The sequence below is a fragment of the Nuphar pumila genome, chromosome 13 (assembly GCF_984573655.1).
Source record: "Nuphar pumila chromosome 13, dmNupPumi1.hap1.1, whole genome shotgun sequence".
Classification (NCBI taxonomy): Eukaryota; Viridiplantae; Streptophyta; class Magnoliopsida; order Nymphaeales; family Nymphaeaceae; genus Nuphar; species Nuphar pumila.
Window position 1 is genome coordinate 2,578,272 of NC_143261.1, and position 22,580 is coordinate 2,600,851.

At 36.1% G+C, this 22,580-nt stretch overlaps 1 protein-coding gene across 1 annotated transcript in view; it reads left to right on the forward strand.

Moving 5' to 3' along the window:
* Nucleotides 1–22,580, forward strand: part of LOC149817503 (putative serine/threonine protein phosphatase 2A regulatory subunit B''delta) — a 60,691-nt gene that overhangs the window by 2,316 nt on the left and 35,795 nt on the right. The window contains exons 2-12 of the mRNA XM_089984261.1: nt 2,282–2,527; nt 2,622–2,727; nt 2,821–2,920; nt 9,593–9,698; nt 9,869–9,959; nt 13,088–13,229; nt 13,863–14,010; nt 14,123–14,232; nt 15,289–15,445; nt 15,526–15,651; nt 15,761–15,916. Coding sequence (XP_089840387.1) covers nt 2,282–2,527; nt 2,622–2,727; nt 2,821–2,920; nt 9,593–9,698; nt 9,869–9,959; nt 13,088–13,229; nt 13,863–14,010; nt 14,123–14,232; nt 15,289–15,445; nt 15,526–15,651; nt 15,761–15,901 — 1,473 coding nt within the window. The 3' untranslated portion in view covers nt 15,902–15,916. The remainder of the gene's footprint in view (nt 1–2,281; nt 2,528–2,621; nt 2,728–2,820; nt 2,921–9,592; nt 9,699–9,868; nt 9,960–13,087; nt 13,230–13,862; nt 14,011–14,122; nt 14,233–15,288; nt 15,446–15,525; nt 15,652–15,760; nt 15,917–22,580) is intronic.

Sequence of the window (22,580 nt, forward strand, 5' to 3'; positions counted from 1 at the left end):
CTTTAGGAGTGAACACTCACCTGAAGGAGTCTTTTTATATATTTAAAAAAATGAAGAAAAAAAATGAATTGAGTGCAACATAAAATGCACTAATTGTGTATCGTAAGATACACCCTGAATTGGGGTGTATCGTACGATACACCCGATATAGGTATGATTTAAACCCGTATCTCGATATGGGTGTGTATTGTATCGATTAGGCCTAAAGTAACAATATGTCTCATACCGTATCGTACGATACTGTATGATACTTACAACACTGGTTAGAACCATTACCACTTGCCTGAACGTGACATTTGTTTATCATGAACTTGCTCAACTTCTTTAGGCTCCTTCTTTATCATGGCTGTGCCACGTCTTGACCGCCAATTTTCATTGAATCCACCTTGCCATCCTTCATCTTCCCCCTCTTGTTTTCTACCTTGTTTTCTTTTTTGTAGGGTAGGGACGGGGTTCGTTAACTTTTTTCATTTTTGTTGTTGTTGTTGAAGATAGGCAAGCGGGGGCCTAACCCCTGCGGGATTCGAACTGGAGCCCCGTTGGTTATAATAGTGAGACCTTACCATCGAGTTATTTCATGGTTCCTTATCATATTTGTGCGTTGTTTTCTTAAAATCAGGTTCTCTTGAGCGGAATGGGATGCATACCTTACTTTTAACCAGCAAAATGATGATTTGGTCAATTGTGTTCCATTTCCTGAGCAGGGCCTCAATATGCCATGTTGAGGATATTTTATGTGTATCTGTTAGATCTCTTGCCATAAATCTTGAACTAATCACTTAATCTTGCTCATTTTTTCTCCTATCATGGGTATGATTATTTGAAAAGGCTTTCAGCACTTCTGATTGTCTGTGCATATGCAACTTCAGCATCCTGAGTTGATTTGGAGCCAAAATAGTTAAAGGTCTCTAACAATGGGGATGTCGGAACTCTTAGAAAGAGCATTGATTTCCATTTCTTTAGGCATGCGCCGAAGTTTGAAAAATAAGTCCAAACTAGCCTTATGAGTGGTAAAACTATAGCTATCATGGTCTGAAGATAAATTTCACTACACAGTTTGGTTTTGGTGATAGGGAAAACACTGCTCGAAGGTACAGCATCACACTGCACAGGTTGTACATTTTTAGCTGGATGCTGTATGCATGCACATCCCATTTGATATGGAGGGTTGTATTGTACTCTGTTTCTCTATGGCCCTATGATAGTTTGAACATCTTGTTGCAGTATGATATAGTTTTTAAGCAAGTGCATTGATTTCATTGGAAGATATGTAAGATGAAGTTTAGTCATAAAAAATGATATTGGCATTTGCGAGCATGACTGTAACTTTATCCTGATTTTCCAATATGTACATTATGATTTATAGACACGTATAGATGACTTGGCAGCTAAGAAAAGTAGCTAGCGAATGATGAAGCAAAATGAACTGAGATGTAAATGATTTCCATGAATGTACATTCTTCATCTGTTAGGCATCCTCCCTAAAAGGTTTTAAGTCAACATTTTTGTGCCACATGCAGACTGATATAGTCGTGCATGCCATCAAGTAAGAAAAGTGATAGAAAAAGTTGAAGAGGATATGTTTACAACATTTTATTTCAACATGTTGATCAGTTGTAGAAAAAATAAGCATGGTTTCTGTAGCAAAAGCACTTTAAAGTGTTATCACTTTTGCAGTGTTAGATCTATTCTATTGTTGAGTACTTGATTGCTCTCTTAAGTTCATGATAAGGAGTAAATAATTTAGTGCAGACCATTTGTGGCTCTGTTGTGAACCAAGTCTTTCTTGAATCTGTTTTGACACATTTACTAGCATGAAATTGTGTGCAATGATTAAGACATGAAACCCTTCTAAGGATTAGAATGCCATATGTACATGAATTTAGGGCATGTTTCTGAGGTAACTTATAGGAATGAGAACAAGAAAGGAGGGAAGGATGGAGGTTTTAAGATAGAACAAATAAATGATGTTCCTAATCTTAGCTTTTATGTTATCCCTTTTCTAGGGAAAGATCGATTGACGAGGAAGTCAAGTTGGATATGTCATCGCTGTTCTGTTGATGCCTATTTTTAGGACAACAGCCAAATGTGGGCAAAGTTGCACTATTTTTTAATGCTTTTAAAAGTAGTTATGCTGCCTGTACAGTTAAAATTACAGAAAGAAAAGGAGTTAACCTAGTCCAACTGTCTGCTGCTTTTTCCCCTCTTTTTTTTTTCTTTAGTTGTTTACTGCTAGTTTGGAGGGTCTTATAAATTTCTCATCTATTTGATGTTCATTCAGGTAAAGTCCTTGCTTGATGATGCAAAGGCTGGTATTACTTTGAGTGTTTCCAGCACCACTAGCAGCTCAAGTTCTTCTCCAACAAATTCTTTGCCGTCGATATTTCCTGCTGGCAGTGCACCACCTCTTTCTCCAAGAAGCACTTCTGGTTCTCCACGTGTTGTGAAGCGACATGGAGCTGGGCCATCTCATCTAGGTTCTCCGCTAAAATTGGTCAGCGAGCCTGTGAAGGAATTCATACCTCTGGTATGTACCATCTGTTGAGTATTTTTTCTCAGAGTTCTCAAACTCTTTTTGTTGCCTGACAGCGTTTTAATATATTGTCTTAAATACCTTGTAGTTCTATTTCAAGAATGGCCAACCACCTCCAAATGAATTGAAAGAACAATGCCTTTTTAAAATCGATCAACTTTTCTATGGTCAGAACAATGGACTCCAAGTTCAAGGTTTGAATTTTGATATATTTTTTAATGTGTGACTATTCTGATTTTTGTCTCCTAATCAATTTTATGGACACCTTCCCTTGTTTGTTATATCAGAATTTAGAACATTGACAAAGGAAGTATGCAAGCTGCCATCTTTCTTCTCTAGCACTCTTTTTAAAAAGATAGATGTTGAGGGCCATGGATTTGTGACGAGGTATGGTAACTTTTCAGTTATAGAACTGCTATTATACATCTTTGTTGTCTTCAAAGTCTTCAATGAATTGTTTTTCAGGGATCTTTATTCTTAAATTAGCTGTTGAAGTGATGCTTGAATTCAGGAATGTCAAAATTTCTTTCTTTATCATGTATATGCTGTCAATTCGATTCTTTGGCAATGGAGACTCTATAGTTCTGTTGGTTCAGCTTCGAAGTTACTTATTCCTTATCTAAAATAGAGTGCACTTTACTCAGTTTACCTGTCCATTGTTTAATTTGTTGTGTAAAGATGCTGTCTTTCAAGTAAAACCAAAATCTGGGTTTTTCATCTTAATGTTTTTCGTGTCTTCCCTTTTAAATGTTATCATTTATGTTTGAGAACATTTTTCCTCTACTAATTTTTTCCACCTGGCTTCTTTGCCTTTGTATGTGCTGCTGAGTATCCCCTGCTATGGTTCAAATTAGAAGTTTTTAGTTTTCCTTTTAAAATCTTATGTTTTGGCCTTTGATACCTATTGCAGGACTGTGGTTTGAGGTGTTCTCCCCCTATTCCAGTGTTAAATTATGTACATACATATACTTATATATATACATATTGTTTTCTTATTCTCCAAATACTCGATAGGGGTATTATGGCAAATCCCCATGTAATACTTCCCCTTTTCCTTTTCTCTCCTTTTTTACTTTTTCTTTTTCTTTTTTTTATTTTTGTTTTGCATATTCTAAGACTACAAGGGGTCCCACTCATCTTGACCGTTGGGGCTCCCAACGACTAGATGGGAGCCCCCTTGTGGTCCCTCCTCTTTGGTTTCCTCCTCTATAAATAGAGAAGGCTTTCTCTTGTATTTGCAAGGTTTTTTTACCCTCTTCTTTCTTTCTTCAATAATATCCAACTTATGACTTTTAGTCATTTTTTCCTTTAGTGGGTTTTTGTATACACTTTTAGTGTTTGTGTTCTTGGCTCTTGAGATCACTCTTCAAGAGTGGTTTGCTTTATTGGTGCTTCTGCCCCCCTTTTCATTACATGGTATCAGAGCAAGGTTGGTGATCGAGCTTCTCTTCTTTTTGGTGTCTTGGAACGTGTGCCTCTCAAGCTTTTAAAGAAAGGAAGACTATTCGGTACCTATGGAGCGCGAATCTAAAGTAGAGCTCTCTTTTGAGCTTAATGGATCTAATTACCTTATGTGGGCCTCCGCTATGGAAAATCATCTAAGAGGTAAGAAACTTTGAGGTTTTGTTATGGGAACTACTCCCGAACCCTCTCTTGTTCTCACTAAAATTGAAAGTGTGATTGAAAAAGCTTTAGATGGCGATGAGCGCATCAAAGCTATCAATGACCATCAATCCAAAGTTGTGGATTGAAAAAGTAACCATGCCAAAATTTGGGCATGGTTTATGAACAATGTGGACCTCAAAAATTGTGCCAACATTTCTAAATTTAGAAGGGCCAATGAGGCTTGGTTCTTTCTTAATGGTACGTATACCCAAAAGGATCTAGGTAGACAATTTTTTTGTCAAGAAAAAATTCGTTCTACTAGACAAACAGATATGAGTGTCCGTGATTACTTTAGTTCTTTAACCCCTCTTTGGGATGTGCTTGTTCTTCTTGAGCCCAAATGGGTGGCTCCAGAAGATATTGAGTTGAGAAGAGAACAAATTGAAAAGGAGCATTTTTTCCAATTCCTCTGTGGTCTTCGGCCGGAATTTGAACAAGTTAGGGCATCCCTTCTCCATAGAAGTAAAGCATTACCCATTGAAGACGCTCTTGCCGAAGTATACCAAGAAGAAACTCGTCTTGGCATTAACAATGATGAAGTTTTGGTCGTTACTAGGCCCGGATCAAATGTAAAAGCATACAGACCTCCCCACTTTAACAAAAATAATGGATATAGAAAAAGAGCGATTTGTCACTATTGTAATGAACCGAGACATATCAAGCCGGTTTGCCCAAAGCTTAAGGGAAAAGTGGTCACGGTGGAAGAAAATTCTCCAAAGAAGGAAGAAGAAAGTGTCAAAGAAGGAGATATCAAAGAAACTCTTATCATATCTCCGAAGTTCTCCAACATCTTCTCAAGACTTCTTCATCTTCAACATCAGGAGCCCCCATCGCCTATTCTTCATCACCTCCAGGTATGTGGATACTAGACTCCGATGCTTCTTTTCATATGACATCTTATAAAAACTTTCTTTTTAATGTTTCTTTCGAACCCATATCTTCTTATGTTTCAACGGTCGATGGGACATCTTTAAAAATTAAAAGTATTAGAACAATTGATTTTAATACTTCTTTAAACTTTTTCGTTCCTAAAGTAAGAGTCATTTAAAAAATTAATCTAAATCTTTTTTTCGTTTCCCAAATCACCGATCATGGATGCCAAGTCTCTTTCTCACCTAAAGATTGCATCGTGCAGAATCTCCAGTCAGGGAAGCTGATTGGGCAAGGCCATAGAAGGGGTGATCTTTATTTTATGGACTTTTTGACTCTTCCATCGAAGTCATTTTGTAATCTTATAAAGGACAAAAGTATTGGAATTTGACATAAGAGACTTGGTCATCCAAATTTTGTAAAGATGTCTCTTTTTCCTTTTTTGAACCATACTTGTAAAGACAAACACATGACTTTTAAAGATTGCATTTTTAGGAAATCTAAAACTATTCCATTTCCTCAAAGAAATTATGTCACAACTCGGCCTTTTGAACTTGTTCATTCCGATGTATGGGGACCTTCCCCTATTTTATCCAAAGGAAGATTTTCGTACTATGTAGTCTTTATTGATGACTTCACTCAATTTACATGGATTTACTTCTTAAGTCGCAAATCCGAAGTTTTCTCCTTCTTTAAAGAATTCCATGCAATGGTTAAAAATCAATTTTTAGGAAATCTATCCATTCTTAGATCCGATTCGGGAGGCGAATATATGTCCAATGAATTTCAAATCTATTTGAAAGAAAATGGTATTTTCCATCAACGTTTTTGTCTAAGCACTCCGCAACAAAATGGTCTTGCGGAAAGAAAGCACAGACACATAATAGAAACCACAAGAACCTTATTAATTTCAAAAAACATTCCAAAATCCTTTTGGGCCGAAGCGGTTCTAACCTCAACATATCTTATCAATAGAACCCTTTCATCTTCTTTGAAAAATCTTTTTATATTTGAAAAAATTTACAATATGTCTCCCGATTATAAAAGGCTAAGAATTTTCGGATGTAAATGCTTTGTTCTAACTCACAAAAATGATAAACTTTCTTCAAGGGCAATTGAATGTATTTTTTTAGGATATGACAAAAAACAAAAAGGCTATCAATGTTTTGACATATTCAAAAATAAACTTTATATCTCAAAAGATGTCACATTTTTAGAAAAAGAAAATGGTTTTTCACATAAACCAAATGAAAATGTTAATTACTCCTTTTTATTTGACTTGTTACCTCAAGAAAAGGTCATAGATGATCATGTTGAATCTAGTGAAACTCTCGTAGAGGATTATTTCAAACCTCCAAATGATGACAAAAATTTAGAAGAAAATATACTAAGGCAAACACAAGTCTACTCTAGAAGGAATGAAAGCAATCCTCCTTGTGCCCTTGAAAAATTCTCTCAAAATGAGTCGATTAAAGAGTCCTCTCAAAGAAGATCAAATCGTATTTTTAAAATGCCAAATAGATTTGTGTCTTATGATTCTTTTTCTCCAAATTTTTGAGCATGTCTGCTAGCCCTTCACTCATTTCATGAACCGTCTCATTATAATGATGCTAAACAATATGCTCATTGGAATGAAGCAATGGAACTAGAACTTAATGCACTTAAAAGGGCAGAAACTTGGGAAATCATTGATCCACCCAATGGCAAGAAACCCATTGGATGTAGATGGGTTTTTAAACTAAAAACTAAGAGTGATGGCTCTTTAGAAAGATATAAGGCTATGTTAGTAGCCAAAGGGTATGCTCAAGAATATATGATGGATTATGATGAAACTTTTGCCCCAGTTGCTCGAATGACTAGTGTTCAAGCTCTTATTGCAATAGCCTCTATTAAAAAATGGGCAATTTTTCAACTTGATGTTAAAAATGCATTTTTAATTGGAAGTTTGAGTGAAGAAGTTTATATGGAACCACATCCGGGTATGAATTTAAATGGTAAAATTTTAAAATAAAAAAAGGCCTTATATGGACTTAAGCAAACTCCTAAAGCTTGTTATGACAAATTTAGTAATGTATTAATCAATTTGAGATTTACTTGTTATACTGACACTGCTCTTTTTGTTAAGAAAATAAGTGATTTCATTGTTATTCTACTGTTGTATGTTGATGATCTTCAGTAAAAGGTGAGAATGATGAAGAAAGCCACCAGGTGTAGTATCAATGCATTGCCTGATTCACTCCCCATCAAAGTTGTGGTGAGGACCAACATCCTGTCCAAGAGATGGAGGTATCTCCCCACCGCAAACCCCTCTGCAGATTTCGATGAGGATCATTTCCCTTCGACCATGAAGCAACTCAAGAGATAGAAGAAGCTTGGCGAGTGGCACTCGCCGCTAGAAGGAACCGATCTCTTCACCGTTGTCAATCGATTCTTGTTGAACCAGGCACCTTCGCAGGTTGAGCCCGCGCTTTACCCAAAGAAACAATTTAGAGAAGAGACTCCTTGGTAGTTGGCTACGACATGTGGTTGCCGTAAAGAAAGTTGAAGAGTTGTGTCTCGAAACTCACCATGTTGACAAACCAGTTCCTAAGTTTTCTGGCTGTCATGCCCATTTCAGCGGGCCTCTTTTTTTTCATGTCCAAAAGTTGGACATAAATGACCTTGGGTGCGTTGACCGCACCTAGGGTCGGGTTGACCGCACCGGGTGACGCACGCGCACCCACATCGCGTCGCGTTGATGCGGGTGCGACACCTGGTTGGCCGAATCCCTGTGACATAGCTTGGGAACAAACATAATAATTACAAGGGGAAGGAGTGCCTTTAAATAGGCACTCCATGTACCAAGGGTTTGTTGGGCCAGCCCGAATGGCTAGAATTTAGCCGTTGGGGGTAGTTGGACTAGCACCCAATTCTGTCCAGCATTAATTACAAGAACAGAAAAAATAAGAGGTCGTCAGTCCCTAGTGGCCTGGCACTTGTTACAAGGTGAAATTACTGAAATACCCCTAGTTTGCGTACACATTAGAATATATATATATATATATCCTCAACAAATAATACAAAAATGGCTCATATACAATACATTTAACATACAATAACAACAACTACGCCTTCATCCCAAAACAATTAGGGTCGGCGATATGAACCAAAAAAGAAAATCATTCTGGGTCTTCCACATGAATCCTTTTCCTCCAATCATTTCTATACAATGCCATGTCCTCGGTGAGGTTCAAAGCATTCATATCCTTTCCTATCATCTCCATCCAAGTCTTCTTAGGGCTACCCGACCTCTTTTAACTAATATATTTTCCCATTTATCCATCCTTCTAACTGGAGCATCATTAGGCCTTCGCCGAATATGTCCAAACCACCATAAACGATTCTCTCTCATCTTATTTTCAATAGATGCAACATCTACCTTCTTACGTATCTCCTCATTTTGAATCTTATCTTTTATTGTATTTTCACACATCCATCTAAGCATACGCATCTCAGCTACACTCATTTTTTGAATATGATGTCTCTTGGCAGCCCAACATTCCGTACCATATAGTAAAGCGGGCCTAATTGTCGTCCTATAAAACTTTTCCTTCAACCGCAATGACATTATACGATCGCACAACACTCCAGTTGCACTTTTCCATTTCATCCACCCAACCTTTATCCTATGATTTACATCTCCATCAATTTCTCCATACTTTTGAATGATAGATCCCAAATATTTGAAACAGTCATCCACCGGTATTTCTTGCTCACCAAGCTTCACTACACTCCCATCACTACTTCGTTGCTTACTAAACCGACATTCCATATATTCTGTCTTACTCTTGCTCAACTTAAAACCTCTTGCTTCCAATGTCTATCTCCATAATTCTAACTTAGCATTAACCCCAACTCTAGACTCATCAATCAAAACAATATCATCCAACAACATACACCACGACACATTTTCTTGAATTGATCTCGTAAGCTCATCCATCACTATAGCAAATAAGAAAGGACTTAATGCAGATCCTTGATGTAACCCAACTGTTATAGGAAAATTGGTTGTCACCCCTCCATAAGTGCAGACATTGGTTACTATTTCTTCGTACATATCTTTAATTATACTAATGTACTTGAGAGAAACACCTTTCTTCATCATTGTTCACAAGAGAACGTCCCTAGGTACTCTATCGTATGCCTTCTCCAAATCAATAAAAACCATATGCAAATCGTTGTTCCTCTCTCTATATCTCTCCAAATCAATAAAAACAATACATTTTAACATGAACATCAATTATTTATTCACTATATGGTTATATAGGGGTTCTCTTATATATAAATTAGTAATTTTCATAGTTCTATACATTACATTGAAGCATCTCTGTCCTCAAGGTTTTCTGTCCCTTTTATTTTTTAGCCTGATTAAACTAGGAGTTGACTGGCAGCCTCTATCCATGATTTTGATTGCAATATTGATTTCTTCTGGATATGTTCCACTTAAAATAATCAATTAATATATCCTTAGGGATTTGGTTTCAGGGACAAATTTGTTGATTACTGGATCAATAGCAGTATGTTGACAATGGATATACCTACCCAAATATTTAGAGTTCTGAAGCAACCCGGCCGGAATTATCTTACTCAGGTTTGTGTTCCCCCCTTGAGTGATACTTTGCATGTTTGACTATTGTATACATCTATCAAAACTTGCTTAAACTTTATATGGTTTAACTACTATGTTGGCATATATAGATTCTAAGCCATACTTTCGGCCATTAGTTTACTAGTTTCTCTGCCTAATTGTTTTCGGTACAGGAGGACTTTAAACCAGTTCTTCAAGAGCTTTTGGACACACATCCAGGGCTGGAGTTTTTACAGAGTACACCTGAGTTTCAGGATAGATATGGTGAGTACAATCATGCATAAGTATTGATTCGGCATTCTTCTTTCTGTGTTAGCATGATTTCCTTTCCCTTTGTTTGGATGCGAGCATGAACCAAAGATATTCTTTATTGAGTCATACTTCCCTTTGCCTGACCTTTGATCTCTGTGCGATCATGGTAGTGGCTTTCTTGCCAGAAATCTCTGTGTGAACTGCAGGATTATGATTTGTGAGGTTAGGAGTGACAGTAGCTTGTGTGGAATCCCACATCCACGTTTAATTTCTTTTAATTCCTAGAGGATGTGCAAGCTCAGGAGTATATGAATCTCTATGAATATTGTAAAATAGCTTTTTGTGGTAGGTAAATTGTCAATTACTTTCTGTTTTGTTTAATTTTGTGAATCTGCATTCCACTCTTCTGCATTTTGGTTGTTAAACTCTTCGGATCTATGTCACACGGGTGCGGGTACGGAGGGTACAACACAGCAAGTTTGAAAAATGTGGGTACGGGGACACGGCTATAAAAAAAATTATATATATATATATTTTAAATGTAAAAGAAAAAAAAGAGTAAAATGAAAATTTTTAAAACATAAAAGGGTGTAAAAAAGAGTAAAATGAAATTTCTTAAAACATAAAGGGGTACTTTGTAACCCCATTTCCACCGCTTTTTTCTCTCTCTCTCTCTATATATATACATATGTATACAAAGGAGGAGGATGACGACCCCATGCCTCTCTCGCTGTATATGAATAAGAAGGGAGGTAGGTACCTCTCTCTCTCCCTCTCTCGTTTCTCCCTCTCATGTACCCCCCTCTCTCTGTCATTTCCCCCCACCCAGGTCAATGCCCCCCAAAAAATGAGAGAGAGAGAGAGAGAGAGAGAGAGAGAGAGAGAGAGAGAGAGAGATTTATCGTGGTGAGGAGGACCAAAATAGTCCCACCCCCTTTGACCACAGGTCTAACGCCACAAAAAAATCTTTTTCGATGGGGTCAGGGTTGGACCCGACCCAGTGCAGTACCCGTACCCGTGTCCTGACGTGTCGACATGGGTACGGCACCCCATACGGCGTGTCCGTATGACATAGCTCCAGATAGTTCTGGTAATCAGGCTCTGATGCTTCAAATGGTTTTTTTTTTAATTTATTGTTCCCCCATGATTATGAAAAAGAAGAATATGGCCGCCATGAGCATAAAGCAATAATCTTTATTACAATGCAGTGAGTCAGCACCTACTTTATGGTTATCTTGTATGTCTATGTATCTAAAAGGGTTGTGTATGATACTGTGTCTGCAGAACATTGCAATACACTCTGTGGTGCTCTGAAAAGTCAGTATACTATAATATACTATTGTATTATATGATGTATAGGGACATTTAGGTTTTAACAATGATGGCCATCTATCATGTGTAGTGAACAATGTTTTCTGATGGTATTTAACAATATTATCAAATTTAAAAACTAGTGTCAAGTGTGCACTTTCGTGCATGAGAGAGAGTACTGGTTGATACAATAATACTACCTTATAAATTATTTGGAATAAATACATATCTGCAACCATTTTTATATGCTTAAGATAGAGAGAGAGAGAGAGAGAGAGAGAGAGAGAGAGAGAGAGAGAGAGAGAGTACTGGTTGATACAATAATACAACCTTATAATTTATTTGTAATAAATAAATATCTACCACAATTTTTATATTCTACTTGTAAAATATAATGCTCAATAACATTCTATGCAGCGTATGTGCTTGTACATTATTGTGGATTTTGTAATAGGACCTCCTTCATTATGGTGCTGTGTTGGACAACAAAAAAACAACAAGAATGCATGCAGTTGAGATGCTTACATTTACACCGAAGATCAGACTGACGAAAAATATATGATAAAGAATGAGTACCTTAGAATAAGATTAGAATAAACCACTTTCAGCAGCTCCTGATCCAAAAACGACCCAAATAGGTCCAAATCCCGAAGGCAAAACAGTGAATATAACTCATGATGCAACAATCTTCAAATCTGGCCTAGAATTTCCGAAAATGAACAGAGAATAAAAGAAATTTTGTATCTCATTTAATAGGAATTCCAATTGTGCATGGTTTGTGTCAAAATTCTGTGATTGTTTACCAACTGCAGTGCAAAGGAGACCAAATCAAACTCCTTCAAGGGGGGTCATGGGGCTTATGGCTGACATCAGCCTATCCTTCATCAAGTAATCCAATGCTGCACTTTCAGTAGCAGTTTTGCAGCCGGACAAGCCTCGAATGCCTCCCAATGTAGCTCTGTTACCATATATGGTACAGCTGGGTGAGAGGCACTCACAAGAAGAATACTGTGTGTGCAGGGGCAAAACCTCAAAGTTTTTTCCTCATAAAGAAAGATACGGGAGTTGGCCCTCTTTATTGGTGCTACAGAGACTGCAAAGAAACAAACAAATATGACTAAAATGACCTTAACATATACACTGTAAGATTAAATGACCCTACCTACACATGAATAAATGTACGTAACAAATAAATAAATACCAACTTTGTCCCTATGCACAACTAACCAACTATTTCCACATATATAATGTGTGTTATATGTGGGTGTGCAGCATGTACAACCTGGCTGCCCCCTCGCACCCTTATTTTGGAAAACACCCATGTCATGCTAGCCAGATCCCTATCGTACAATGTACCAGCACCTGTACCTGTCTGACAAAGGCATGCAATCATTTGCTTGAATATAACATGCTGATTATGCTCTGTTTCTCCTTTCTTTTCTGTCTTACTTTTTCTTTGGTGCTCCTTGTTCAGCATTAAAGCTGTGACTTTTCTTTGTTTTTCGTCTAATCAAGCATGTAATTTGCTTGATGCGTGTATGATATGCTGTATGGAAGCACTGGTCTTGTCATGATTTATGCACGTGTTGGTTTTCCTTTTCTGAACAGTTTCAACCAGCAATAACTGTGCTATTTTTTTTTCTTTGGTGTGGACCAAACTAGTGCATCAATGTAAATACAGAGATTTTGGTGTATGTTGCTTTAAGAGATCCTTAATTTTGTATCTAGAATTTCTAGTTTATCTGATTTTGACAATTTCATTTCTTCTATCAGTGTCCATATATTAGCTGCTATATGCTAATTTGTTTCTTTCTGGGATGACCTCTCAGCTGAAACTGTAATATACAGAATCTTTTACTATGTGAATCGATCTGGTAATGGTCATCTGACACTGAGGGAGCTGAAACGTGGAAATCTTATTGCCGCAATGCAACATGTGGATGATGAAGAGGACATTAACAAAGTGTTGAAGTATGTTTGGAATGACTTTCTTATTTTGATTTTAATTGGACATGTTGCATTATCATTGTTCCATTTTATGCGTATTCAGAATACAACAGACTGAAAATTTTCTTCATTTGGAACATCTTGATCTGTTCATTTTATCTTCCATCTGCTATTTGTGCTGCTCGTCTTTTGGGTACTAACAAGTTCTTGGCAACTGCACCTTGCAACAACGTGGGACAGCTTTTGTTTCACTTGCCTTGCAAACTTTAGGTCTTTCTTTTTGAGAATTTTCCCCCAAACTGGAGGTGATAGGAAAGGATATGAATGCTTTGAACCTCACCGAGGACATGGCATTGGATAGAAATGATTGGAGGAGAAGGATTCATGTGGAAGACCCAGAATGATTTTCTTTTTTGGTTCATATCGCCGACCCCAATTGTTTTGGGATGAAGGCGTTGTTGTTGTTGTTGTTCTTATTATTGTTGTGAATCAATTGCTTTATGACTTTTTTTTTGACCCTTCCTTTTAATCACATTTTTTTCCTAATGATGCTTAGCATGAAAACTACAACTATGGTGCAATACCTCGTGCTTTAATTGTGAGTGATGAAGGATAAAACTCTAAAATCAGTTTCTTATTGCTTTTTGTTTCTTACAGATATTTTTCTTATGAACACTTCTATGTAATATATTGCAAATTCTGGGAGCTTGACACAGATCATGACTTCTTAATTGATAAAGAGAATCTCATTAGATATGGTAACCACGCCCTGACGTACAGGATTGTGGAGAGAATATTTTCACAGGTTCTCTTTAAGCAGAAAAGTTTTTTCAGAATTCTTGACATCTGATAGCTGCTGCATAGTGATTAGGCTTTAATGATTGTCATTGTACATGTTTTATTGTCAATTACACTAGGTCCCCAGAAAGTTCACAAGTAAGGTTGAAGGGAAAATGGGATATGAGGACTTTGTTTACTTCATGTTGTCAGAGGAGGACAAGTCGTCCGAGCCTAGTCTTGAGTACTGGTATGTTCTTATATGTATTTTGAAGATTATGCATTATCTCTTAAGTGTCCCTCACTGATTAGCACTTGCTAGCTACACCGATAATTTGAGAATGTGATGCATTTGTCAATTATCTACTGATTACAATCAACTTGGAGCTTGTAACAAGGTGCTGCATTTTGTCAATTATCTAACCATTGAAGTTGTTTGTTCTTTGCCTTTCACTACACGATCAAGTTTTTTCAACATTACATTTTATGGACATTAGCTAGTTATAGTGGATGTGGATCTTCCAAAGAGACAAATAGGTACTTACTTTGCTAGAAAGTTTTAGACAGTAGTACATCATAAGCTTACCTAGTTTCTTTGGATGAGTCTGAAGGTCCTTTTCAACAAATGGAGATAGGGTTAATTCTGGAAACGAGTTGTCATCTTTCATATAAAAAGTCACATTAATCAAGGAAAAAATACAATTTCGTAAAAGGTATAATATTGACATGTATTTTGTTGAGGAGAGGCATTTGTAAATAGTGTTAGTAAGTAGAAAACTCTGGCAAGATTATAAATTTGAGCAAAGGTTCATTACAGAATATAATCAAGCTGTACATAGCTTATACATAGACTTGCTTGTTTGTTCATCTATTTATTACAGTAACATTGTTAATCTGAAGGATTGTTTGATTGCCAACCGCTGACTTTTAGTTATTCTGACTTGAAGTAATATGAAAAAAATGTTGCTTCCAAAAGGCATTCCCATGGATGTAATTTCCAAAGTATCAGGTAATTAGATTGATTGTATTGGTTGGGTCATAGCCTTTTACTTTTGTTAAGTTTTCCTCACCCTTAGATACTATGAAACTGTTTGTGCAGCATTTTTTGCTTGCTGCTGATAAATTTTTTTAAAATTTCGTGGTTACAAGTTACAAATAAATTAAATAATTAATTGCCTCGTAATTATTGTGCACAATCACGGGTGTGGTGGTATGCATGTTTGCTGAATCTTGATAATTGTGGTGAAAATATTGAATTTCTCCTAATTTTGTCATCTTATGCATGTCATGTTCCATTTTTTCCCAGGTTTAAGTGTATAGATTTGGATGGCAATGGGGTGCTCTCACCTAATGAAATGCAGTTCTTTTATGAGGAGCAGTTACACCGCATGGAGTGTATGGCCCAGGAACCTGTTCTCTTTGAGGACATTTTGTGCCAGATGGTTGACATGATTTCCCCTGAGGTAGTTTTAGTTCCTTTAATTGTTTTCTGCTTCCTTCTGGCTATGTGGTAAATGATATTGATTCTTTGCTCATCATGCAGAGGGAGAGTTATTTTACTCTCAAGGACATAAAAGGTAGCAAACTTTCAGGAAATGTTTTCAATATTCTGTTCAACCTGAACAAATTTATGGCATTTGAAACACGGGATCCATTTCTTATCCGTCAGGTGTTTTACAAAGAACTCGGTTATATTGCAATTCTCTGTGTCAGGATAGGTAGCAATTAACTGCTGCTAATTCTAATAACACTATGTGCTTCACAAATTGTCCTTGCAGGAGCGGGAGAATCCAACATTGACCGAGTGGGATCGCTTTGCACATAGAGAATACATCAGACTTTCCATGGAAGAAGATGGAGAAGATGCCTCTAATGGCAGTGCAGATGTGTGGGATGAATCACTTGAGGCCCCATTTTGATTGGCGTCGTCTCAAGTAAGTTGCTTTCTTTTGGTGTTGCATATTTTAATCCTTTATTGTTATCAATATTATTTTTATCTCAATATAATTTTTGTTTCACTGACAATATTGATGAAATCAGATGGGGAATCACAATATTTTATTTTTCTGAATATAATCTCATTTCACCTACAATATTGATAACATCAGATGCAGACCAGATAGTTATATTCATTGTCACAGATATCAACGATATTTTCAAAATATCGCGATATTATCTCTGTAAATTCAGCAAACGATAATATAGTTAAAATATCATGATATTTTGAAAATATTGCCAGTTTGATACACGATATTATCAATTAGTTTTACCGTTTTTATTATTTTTTTACTTTTTAAATATGTTTTTCTTCTTTCTTTTACATTTTTTACTTATTTAGTTTATTATTTATGTATTTTTTGTCTAAACATGATATTTTGTTATTTTTTAAGCCCTATGTTTTTTCCAAGATTTATCACCAAACCTGTAATATCGCGAGAAATAGCCTCACCAAGATATAGCCGATACCGATATTTGTGACTATGGTTATATCATGATATTTTGTTATTTTTTAAGCCCTATGTTTTTCCCAAGATTTATCACCAAACCTGTAATATCGCGAGAAATAGCCTCACCAAGATATAGCCGATACCGATATTTGTGACTATGGTTATATGTATTTTTTAATGGATGCTTCTCTCATTCTTAAAGTATAGATTTTTGAGTATTCCCTTGCTTGAGATGGCACAACTTTGAGTCATCCAACCATCAAGCATTGTTTGTATTGACAGTTATAATTGCCATGTTTTCACTTGTTGGTTTTCACTTTTACCTCAAACAAACATGGTCGTGGATCTAAAGTTGTAGATACTCTTTCTTGTATTGAACTGGTTAATGTTTAGGATGGGCCTCACATGTTATTCAAGCAAAGTAAATGTGATGGACCTTTCCAAAAATGTCTTCTGAGGTTCATTTTGGTGTCAGGCTTTATATTATAGATAATCATATTTGCCAATAGAAGATGTCCTCTTCGGCGAAGAAATGGACATGGTGAAATGCCAGATGAATTCTTGTTCAAATTAAGAAATCTGGAGCCTATCATTATGCAGGATCATGGTCTATGGGAGGAAACTATAGGAAAAACATGGTGACCAGTGAATCTAGAAATTCTGCAGACTGTTCTGTTTGTTTGGGAAATCTACTCCTATCTTTTTGAGTTAGTTTTAGACTTCATTATAGGCTTACCTATTTCATATGTGAAGAATAGAAGATAATGCTTTACTGGGATGTGGGGGGCAAAATTATATTATCAAGGAGGCACTTTATCTGTTCAAAATGGCATAATCTGCTCCCCCGCTCTTGTAACTGTATGGCATACCCTATTTAAATGTTTGGCAAATAGACCCTGATGGTAACAAGATGTATCATATGCATAGATTCAAGTTAAAATGGTCAAACAAGTATATTGATTATGGTAGCATGCAGAACTTCAGCTGGGGAAACGAACAGTTCAGATTGGACACATTGTGGATGATATTTCTAAAAAGTTTTTCTCCTAAGAATGCAGTTCTGTCGGATGTGAAAGATGATTGTTATTGAGATAATTCATTATTGTGAGGGCAGCTTTTGCTGTCCAGGGATTTTGTTTCAAGTCAGAATTTTGTCTTTGTTTCTCTCTTTTTCTTTCTCATTTTAGCTTAGAGATCAATGTAATTCCATGAACCAGCAACCTAAGACAATCCTAATAAGGAAATTTCGGTTATTTATGTTTTCAACAAACCTTGCTTATCAAGACTGAGAACTCTCCAAAAATTCACAATTAGCAATCAGCAGTTCATGGATTGTTGGACTTGTAATGAGAAACCAAAATAGGACTGCATGAGTCACTCGTATCAAACCCACTTGAGGCTTAGATTGGACCCAATCCAAATCCAATCTGCTTGGATCTGGATTCAATTAAGACCTATTTGGATCTCAGCAAAAGTTTTGGACCCACATGATCAATATAGGACAGCTATATCTTTGCATACATATGTTGGTAAAAACGGCTTACCACTGGTTTTCAGTGAAATTAATGGGAAATTGCTTGAATATTTCTGAAATCATGATGGTCAGTATTAGACGAGCACACCCAAAGTATTTTTGTCATTTCACCTATTAGATGTGGGATGCATGCTGGTTGTGATAAATGCCATTTTACATTGTTTGGTTGCCTCTTTTTGAATTTCTTGTAATGAAATAAGAACAAGAACAAGAACAAGAACAAGAACAATGAAGTGCCTCTTATAGGCTTACCAAAACACAACCAAATCACATAAGCACATGCACATAACCGACACAAGGGCCAAGAGAACACATAAAAAAATATAGGCAATTGTATTACAAAATGCTTGAGAAAGCATTGCTTTTACAAAGGGGAGAGCTCCCCTATTTATACACACAATGAGGCCCATAGGGCCATTGGGATACCCCCAACGGGTACATTAACTGTTGGGGAGGTCCCAACGACTCTATGGGCTGGATTACCTTTATGCCCTCAAACAAAACAATAAAAACCTATTCTAAAAATAATAATAAAAAAGATTGTTGTGTCCCTAATGGGCACAACCTATTTCATGACTGTGAAAAGACAAAAATAGCCCTAATGGGTATTTGTCTATTACAAAAAAAATATATATATATATATATATGTACAAAATTACAAATATGTTCAAGTATTTTTCTTTGCCAAGGAGAAAATAAAACCTGAGAGACGAAACTACTTTGGTGAAGAAGTTCACCAATTGATACTCGGATGGTACATATGTCAAAGTAATGTTCTTCTTGAAGAATTGTTCTCTGACGTAATAGCAATCCATTTCGATATGTTTGGTTCTCTCATGAAAAGTATGATTGTCAGCAATTTAAATTGCACTTTTGTTGTCACAATACAATCTTGAGGGTTCTGCCACGTGAACACCCAAGTCTTCTAGTAATTGCTTCAGCCAAACCAACTCAGAGGTATTGGTTGTCATAGCTTGGTATTTTTTTGCTTCTTGCATTTCTACGAAATCAACGAATCCCCTATAAAAACACAAAAACTTGTAGTTGACCGATGATCATTCACATCCCCTCCCCCAATCAGAGTCAGAATATGTAATAACTTCGAACGATGAAGAGGATGACAAAAATAAACCATAATTAACAGTATTTCTGATATATCTAATAATCCTCATTACAACATTCATATGTACTATAGTAGGAGCATACTGAAATTGACTACCAGAATGAATAACATATGCAATATCAAGACAAATAATAGAAAGATTAGACAAAGTTCCAGTCATTTGTCTCTAAAGAGTTGGATCCTTTAGAGGTTCTCTATCATCCTTCTTCATCTTTACATTGATGACTTCTGAAATATCAACTCATTTTTCATCTGAGAGTCTTGACCGTTCTATTATGTTTGCTGCATACTTAGTTCGTGACAACAAATAACCACGAGGTGATTAAGCCAACTCTATTCCAAGAAAGTATCGTAAAAAACCAAGATCTGTCATCAAAGTTGACTTTCAACACATTTTTGATATGACTAACTCCCTGCTTAATACCTCATCTGATAATCATGTTATCAACATAGAGATGTAATATCACTTTGTCTTCTTTAGAAGACTTAACAAACAATGCAGTGTCAGTATAACAAGATTTAAAACTATGGTGTGTCATACACTACTGAATCATTTATGCCAAGCCTTAGGAGCTTGTTTTAGATCATACAAAGCTTTTTGTAATCGAAGAATTTTTCTATTTGTTAATCCTAATCTTGGTAGAGGATCCATATAAACTTTCTCATTAAGGTTACCATTCAAATTTTATTTTTTACATCCATTTGAAAAATGAGCTATATTTTAATTGATGCTCTAAAAATAAATGTTCTAACAGTGGTCATTCGACCAACCAAAGCAAAAATTTCATCATAGTCTATTCTATACTCTTGATTGTATCATTTGACTACTAGTCTTGCTTTATATCTTTCTATTGTCTCGTCACTTTCAATTTTAATTTTGTAAACCCATTTGAATTTTATAGTTTTATTTCTTTTGGGCAATGTTTGATTTTTTCAATTTTTTGCCTTTTTTAATGATTCTAATTCATCATTTATTGATCGAAATCCATTTTTGGTGATTTTTAGCATCATTGTAAGATGATGGTTCTACGTACAAGTGTATAACCATTAAACATGCTCTATATTTGGGTTTAAAAGAACCAAAGGATACAAATCTACTAAGAGCTTTTGAAATTCTCATGATTTTTCTAATGCTAAAAGAATATATATCTTGATTTTGAGAATATCTTTCTAAAGCACATGGAGGATGGTCTTCGGTACGTGGAGTATAAATTTGAATTTCACTATGAGGTTGGTTTATATTATCAATACCTTCATTCCCATTCTTATGTGCATCATGAGTGCCGTCATTGTCACTCTCATGCACATCATGAATGTCATCACAACTCACATGTTCATTCCCATTCCCATGTGCATCAAGAGTGTCTTCATTGTCACTCTCATGCACATCATGAATGTCATCACAACTCATGCTCATTGGCAAAATTAAAAAGAAACGAATAATCACATTGCTCTTAGATTTTATCTTTACCAAATCCATTTTCGTTTTCAAGGAAAGTGACATTTCTTGAGACATATAGCTTGTTCCTTTTAATTTTATAACATCTATACCTTTTTTATTTTCGGCATAGCCTAAGAAAACACAAAAAATAACTTTTAATGAAATTTTGTCATTTTTGTCGGTAAGAACAAAGCATTTACAACCAAAGACTCAACCTTTTGTAATCAGAAGATGTTTTAAATAATTTTTCAATGGGAGAAATGTTTTCAATAGTTTTTGAAGGCATCCTATTTATCAAATAAACCGTCGTAATAGTGGCTTCGACCGAAAACATTTTTGGAACATTTCTTGATATAAAAAGTGTTATAGTAGTCTCAAAAATATGTGCATGCTTCCTTTCGGCTAGTCCATTTTGTTGAGGAGTATAAGGATATGATTTTTGGTGAATAATTCTATGTAAGTCAAGGTGGTTTTTGAAATCCTTTGATACAAATTCTCTTTCGAAATCGGTTCTAAAGATTTTTATATTGGTTTTAAATTGAGTCTTTGTATAACAATGAATTTTTTTGAAGCAATCAAATACTTCAGATTTGTCTTTAAGAAAAAATATCCAAGAGTGTCTACTATAATTATCCACAAAAACAACATATTAAGCTACTCCTCCTTTGGATATAACCGAAGCCGGCCCCATACATCCGAATGTATCAACTCAAATGATTTTTTTAATATAAAATAACTAGGCTCAAATGGTAAAGATTTCATTTTACCAAGGATGCAATCTTCAAAAACAAAATCTCTTTCTTTATAACTTGTAAGAAATGAAAACAAGTGTAATTTTGACACATTAGGATGTCCTAGTCTCTTGTGCCAATTTCCTATATATTTTTTTCACAAAATTTCAAAAAGTATATTTTGATAACTCAAGATTGTCCATAACATAGAGATCTCTTCTATGGCCTTCCCCAATCGGCTTCCTGGACTAAAGATCATGTATCAAACAATCATTATATGAAAACAATATTTTGCATCCATGATCTACAATTTGAGACTGCCGGTGCCAAGCCCGGATAAAAGAGGAGGGTTGCGGTAGGCCTGTGACAGCCAACATAAAAACTTAGTCATACCCTATGAATATGAACCAATATGAGAATTTCGTTGGGGCGTTCCCTACTGAGCGACGCGCTGTACTCTATAGGCCTGGAGGCAGTGATAAATGGGCAAGGGTTGCTAGGTCGTCGCCCGGAAGCGACGCGTCACACCGGTGCCCGGGTGTGGTGTCAAATAGGCAAGGGTTCCCTCACTTTGTTGGACGGGTGGGGGTAAAGAAGTTAGTCCAAGACCAAAAAATTAGGTTAGCCACTTGGAACATAGGGTCTTTAACTGGTAAGTTGGTAGAGTTAGTAGATGTTATGTGTAGGAGAAAGATTAATATTTTATGTGCACAAGAGACCAAATGGGTAGGTGAGAAAGCAAAAGTGATAGAACCTTGGGGATATAAGATTTGGTATACAGGAATAAATATGAATAGGAATGGAGTAGAGATTGTTATGAGTCGTGAGTTTATAGATAATGTAGTTGAGGTCCGTAGGAAGGGTGATAGGATTTTACTTATTAAATTAGTATTATGTACAGATATTATTAATATTATTAGTGTTTATGCACCTCACGTAGGTTTAGATGATTCCACTAAGCGTCAATTTTGGGAAGATTTAGATGGAGTAGTACAAGGGATATCTTATGGAGAAAGGCTTTTCATCGGCGGTGACCTTAATGGTCATGTAGGCATTAGTAGGGATGGATTTGAGAGTATCTATAGAGGCTATGGTATAGGAGAAAGAAACGATAGTGGAGAAAGGATTTTAGATTTTGGTTTGTCCTATGATATGATTTTAGCAAACACTTGGTTTAGGAAGAGGGAGTCTCACCTAGTAGCATTTAAAAGTGGGGTTAATACGAGTCAGATAGATTTTTTCCTACTTAGAAAGAGAGATAGGGGTTGTTGCATCGATTGTAAGGTTATACCGGGAGAAAGTGTAGCTACACAACATAGAGT